The sequence below is a fragment of the Mus caroli genome, chromosome X (assembly GCF_900094665.2).
Source record: "Mus caroli chromosome X, CAROLI_EIJ_v1.1, whole genome shotgun sequence".
In the NCBI taxonomy this organism is placed as follows: Eukaryota; Metazoa; Chordata; class Mammalia; order Rodentia; family Muridae; genus Mus; species Mus caroli.
This window is the reverse complement of record NC_034589.1, coordinates 100,468,667-100,474,661: the sequence shown is the minus strand read 5'-3', so window position 1 is coordinate 100,474,661 and position 5,995 is coordinate 100,468,667. Positions and strand designations below refer to the sequence as shown.

At 40.1% G+C, this 5,995-nt stretch overlaps 1 protein-coding gene across 1 annotated transcript in view; it reads left to right on the top strand.

The window, feature by feature from the left end:
* Positions 1-5,995, top strand: part of LOC110286947 (fibronectin type III domain containing protein 3C1) — a 61,846-nt gene that overhangs the window by 47,669 nt on the left and 8,182 nt on the right. Inside the window, exons 18-22 of the mRNA XM_021153632.1 lie at positions 787-905; positions 1,032-1,134; positions 1,554-1,660; positions 1,872-1,985; positions 2,979-3,128. Coding sequence (XP_021009291.1) covers positions 787-905; positions 1,032-1,134; positions 1,554-1,660; positions 1,872-1,985; positions 2,979-3,128 — 593 coding nt within the window. The remainder of the gene's footprint in view (positions 1-786; positions 906-1,031; positions 1,135-1,553; positions 1,661-1,871; positions 1,986-2,978; positions 3,129-5,995) is intronic.

Here is a 5,995-nt window from a genome sequence, read left to right as displayed (position 1 = left end):
AATATACCACATTTTCTGTATCCATTCCTCTGTTGAGGGGCATCTGGGTTCTTTCCAGCTTCTGGCTATTATAAATAAGGCTGCTATGAACATAGTGGATCATGTGTCCTTCTTACCAGTTGGAACATCTTCTGAATATGTGCCCAGGAGAGGTATTGCAGGATCCTCCGGTAGTACTATGTCCAATTTTCTGAGGAACCATCAGGCTGATTTCCAGACTGGTTGTACAAGCTTGCAATCCCACCAGCAACGGAGGAGTGTTCCTCTTTCTCCACATCCTCGCCAGCCACCTGCTGTCACCCGAATTTTTGACCTTAGCCACTCCTTTAGATTTTAATAAGAGATTATTATTTACTGGTCACTTACAGTTTCTGATTAATTCTACTGGGAATGAAATTATTTAACAACTATAAAAATATTATTGGATTGGGGATGGGGATATGGCTCAGATGTTAAGAGTACTGACTGCTTGCCATTCCAGAGGTCATGTGTTCAATTCCCAACATACACATGGTTGCTCACAACCATCTGTAAAGGGGTCTGATAGCTACTTCTGGGGAGTGTAAAGAGAGCAACAGTGTACTCAGGCACATCAAATGAATAAATAAATCTTTAAAACAACATTTTGGATCAAGTTATTTCCCAAAATAGTTGTCTCTTAACGTACATATAATATGTACATTGCATATATGCTTTATATCATGCATACATTAACTATTATGGTGGCCTATAAAATTTATATATGATTTACAAAGACAATGAACCAAATTTCTCTTCTTCCTTCAGCAAATCTCTGGAAAATGATCTACAATGGCACTCGACAGGAATTTCTTTATGATGACCTCCAACCAGCCACCACATATAAACTGAGAGTCTTTTGCACTTCACCTGCAGGCCAAAGCCGTGTAAGAAAACAGAATAGGAAAAGTTCTCCAATTAAGAATTGAAATAGACTATTTATATGACTAAATATTTTTCTGAAGCTCATCTTGAATTTAATATAGTAGTAAAATACTTTGTATTTCTCTTAGCCTTCAGATGTATTGACAATTCAGACACCTACTCTTCCTCCAGAGTCTTGCCGTTCACAGCCCTTAAGTGGTAAAACCAAGGGCAAGGATGCCAACCTTCCTGGTAAGTAAGGCTTCCTTATGTGATTCACAATTGTCCCTAAACTTCCTGTCTTGTGACTTTTGTTTTGTGTGCATGTGTTAATATTGGTAAGTACCATTTCCTTTTAGAACAGAATTGAATAAAGGTTAACAAATGAATCCTTGGTAATTGACAACCAACTTTTTACTGTCTAAGTCAAATTGAGAAGTTAATGCATACAATGAGCTTTTGAGTGTCTAAGCAAGTTTAAAGAGTTGTCCTAACTCACTGTATAGTATGAAGTATTGTTTTAAAGAAACATCTCTAAAAACTAGGGACTTGGTGTGGAGCCAAATGATGTAGTGTGTGGTTAGTATTCACAATTCACAGGGTTACATCCCTACTACCAATGTATATTTGAGCAGGGAAGGGAAACTGAGTGCATTTTACATGTTTTGTAGACAATCGTTCTGTTAATGGGAAGCCGGAAGCACATGTGCGTGGCAAAAAAGCAAAAGGTCCTCATCAGGACAGAAAGGTGTACCCCAGCTCTGAAAAGAAATGTGCAGTAAGTAAACTCATTCCTGAAGAACCCATAGTTTCTGGATGAAAATATATAGCATGAGTTTAAAAGGTATACTATTCACATGATCCACTTGTACTTTGTTTCACTTTGAATGAATACATGCCTGCACTGTTCTTGTTGCCAAGGTGAGGAGTAACCATGCCTGCAAAGTCATGCATGTGTTTGTTTATTTGTATGTTTGTTTAATTTGTAGCTTGGATCTCAGTCAATGGAGTGTGGATCTGTACCAGCCCGGCACCCTCCTTCTCAGTGTGGTACACCTGTGCTAACCTGCAAGGGTCCAACCTGTGTTATTGTCAGTTGGGAAGTATGTTACCAATTCAACTTTTTATTCATTCTGCTGATACCCAAACATTTTACTAGTTTGGAGCACTTTTTGGAGAAAAAAAAATGAAATGAATCATAGATTAGAATTAGGATCCTACATCCCTCAGACCACGCTTTGTAGAACATACATACCTAGGACAAAATACCACTGAAGTCATGAAGACAACAGAGCCAATAATCTGCTCTTCAGGTCTCAATTATATATTTGGGGACCAAAATAAACTATGAATGGGTAACTAATTGAATTTTTGAAGCTAATGCCGGAGGCATTGAAGGTAGAACAATTTATAAAAAGTTTAATTTTCTGTGGTGCTAAGGACTGAAGCCAGGACTTCATACATGCTAGGGAAGCACTCTACTTCCCAACAATTATCCTCAGGCAAGAACTGTCTTCTCTGAAGAACTTCACTGGGAAAGCTTTTGCTGCTATAGCCAGCATGTAACTACAGTGTGATACAAAAGAATGGAAAAGATTTTAAAATGTACTTTTTACAACCATGTGAATGAATGTCTTACCAAACTAAGTTTTCGAAAGTAAGAATTAGCCTAATTATTTAGTCATATCGGGTTATTTGTGCTGTTTTTTTCCCCCAGTCTCAAGCAATGGTGTAACTTTTTAACATTGACCCAAAGGCTAAGACTGTTAATGATGCATGACAGAGCTGATTCTTTAACTTTTAAAGCCCAGATCACCAGTGCATGTGTTTTAGCATACTAACCAATGGTAATCTTAAACAATCTTAATATATTTGTTTTCATCCATCTAATATGTGGAATTAGCAAGTCCTTTTTCTTACTTTAACTTGTTCCTTTTAATGTTATTACAGTGTCATGCCTGTGTTTGTTTCTCTACATCTCTATCCTGTATCACTTGATGGATTGCAAGCTTTTATGCAGTATTCCTCCTCACGGTATCAAATATAGTGGCCACTTAGAAAAAGAACTGAATTTCTGTGTATGTTTCATCTTTCAGATTCCTAAATGCAATGGTGCTGAAATCATTGATTACCGACTGCAATGGGGACAAGTTGAAGATTCCATGCATTTGATTTACACTGGCCCTTGCTTGCGCTATGAAGTTAAAGGTCTTATTCCTGCAACCACATACTTTTGCAGAGTACAGGTAGACCTGACATTCCCTTCACTATAAAGAAGGCAATAGCTATTAAACCTATATTTTCCACATACATAATACTAACATAATTTCCAATGTAAAGACTAGAGTCAAGAAGGGAATAATTTTCAAATTAAGAATATTGCTTATATTTAACAACAGAAGATGTTGTTTGGTTGGTTTTAGTTTTTTGAGACAGGGAATTTCTATGTAGCTCTGGCTGTCCTAGAACTCTCTCTGTAGACTAGGCAGGCCTCCCACTCAGATATCCACCCACCTCTGCCTCCAGGCATGCTGGGATTAAAGGTATAGGCCAATACTGCCTGGTCAATCAGTTCCTAATTTCCAAGTTTGGTAATCATTATATTTAATAAGCATGTACAATGACTAAGAAAAACAAGACAAAGGGGCTCAAAGTCAAGGACATGTTTATTTTGAGATAGCCTTGGAACAGACTTTCATCAGAATTCAAGACAGTAAGTCAATGAACTTTTTTTATGGTCTTGGGTTGTTAAGGGGTTTGGGTTTGGAAAGGGGCTATTAGGGGGGTTGGGAACTTTCCTGAATGATCATAACAGTCTTGTTGGTTAGGTAAGTTAGTGTTAAGGATTAAACTAGGATGTGCAGGAATGGTATATTCTGATAAAGCCTGGCTTCAGGAAGCTGAAACTGTTACTTATAGGAAGGGGACTCTTCAGACCAGAATGGGCCTACCTTGAAGGCAAGATGGTCATCCATCTGTTCTTTCAGTTCAAGCTCTATGGTTTGGTAGAAAGGCAGGGCAACCAAATCTTTAAATAGTATCCCTGCTAGGAAGGGGTGAGGGTCCTTGGAACGAATGTCTGAAGGAGAATGGGAAATTTAACACGTTACTGTGGGGTGCTAGAGAAATAACTCAGTGGTTAAAAGCACTGACTGCTGTACCAAAGGTCCTGAGTCCAATTCCCAGCAACCACATAGTAGCTCACAACCATCTATAATGGGATCTGATGTCCTCCTTTGGTGTGTCTGAAGAACACAACAGTGTACTCACATACATTAAAATCAATCAATTACCCTTTTAAAAAAGACATCATTGTGAGTTCACTCTGCTAGGAGGAATTAAAGTGATCCTGTCAGCCAGAAGCTTCTGGGAAAAATTAATAGAGCAAAGAAGGAAGAGGAGTCCAGGATGATCATGACAATCAGGAACAACAAAAACCTTGTTCCAAATAACTGTGAAAGGGTTAATCATGAGATGGAGGAACAGCTGAGGAACAATGGCTCTATCTTCTATTTTAATTTACTTTTATACACGTGTCAAGTGCCCACAAAGAACAGAAGAGAAGGCAGCACTTCCGCTGGAATAGGAGCAATATATGGTTGTGAGCCACCATGTGGGTGCTAGGAACTGAACCCAGGGCCTCTGGAAGGCCCTTGATCTTAGTTATCAAGCCACTTCTCCAGGCTGCTATGCTTAAATTTTCTGAACCATCTCTGTCAGCACTGACTTACCAGTAAAGAAATACCACTGTTCATTCAGAAGTGCACACATAGCTGAAGGGCAGCCAGTAGAAGACAGAAATAGACCATGGCAGCAGCAACGGAGCAGATCTACTCTTGGATTATCAGGAACTGATATACAACATCGTTGATGCTTTTTAATAGTTGATTGGAAAGTGAGGTTAACTGGTTACTCACAGGATAGAGGAGTTATAAAATTTCTTGAGATTAATTGGTATTAAGACAGTCTCATTCTGACAAAGAGAAGGAGAAAGAAGTAAGGGGAGGAACATGATGGGAAGTACATCAGACAGCATCCCATAAGCTCTCCTGGGCCACTGGGATGCAGCTGACACATATCAAGCTGAGTATTTTGGTGAGATATCAGTAGGACTCCTGAAATAGGGCTCCTGAACTGGACCTCCTAAAACAGCTCCTCTGGTTGAGCAGAGCTGTTCTGCCTGTGTGATGGAGTAAGAAAGGATCAGGAAGTGATTTATACAGAGGAAAGAGACAATGGGCACATCCTGACCCTAGAATGCAAGGGCAGCCCAAAGACAGATCATTCCATTCCCCAGGGTGACAAAGTCTTTGTCTGTGAGATGCTCTTGGCAGTGAATGGTAGCATCCCCTATAGTCAATATGAATGCTTCACAGAAGAGAGGGAAAAGACCCTGATTGATGATGGTGTTGGCCTTTGGTATAAGGAAACCGCCATTATCTCCAAATCTAGAAGATGGAGTGAATCATGCTATAGGTAGGTAGCTATAAAGAGTCATGATAGATGATCACTGCAGTGTTCCAGGCTGAGGATTGGACCCTGCAAGTGCAATGAGCTCTGCCTGCTTAAGAAGGAGGAAGTTTGCCTCTTCCACTCACTGAGAATGGAAGCAGTTGAGATTCTCATGCTATCCCTTCAAAAATGGGAATCAAACAAGTGGGGGGTCTTTGAGGGATCTACCCTCAATCAAACAATCCAGGGTCCCAGGAATGAGGGTAGAATTGATCTGGTGGGAAACTTTAAGGGAGTCATCTACTGTCTCTGAGTAATGGTGAGGTGTGTGTTTGTGTCACAAGAAGGGTATGGTCTGCAGCTAGGAGAAGAGCGTCAGGGATACTGAAGGGAACAAACTGTCCAGAGGCTGCAGGGTAGAGAAAACTGATGTGACAAGACTGGAGGCAAAAGGATGATATAGAGGAGAAGACAGGAAAAAACAACTTAGTAAAGGACAGATTGAAGGCTATGACGCAGAGCAGGAACGGTCATTGCCTGAAGGGAGAGACATAAGACTCCAGCTCATATATTTTCCACAGGCTGGGGGTAATCAGAGCAGTTGGGCTAGAATGCCTAAGGCCTGGTTACTAGCACTGAAGAGGTAAAGGTGAGAAGCACT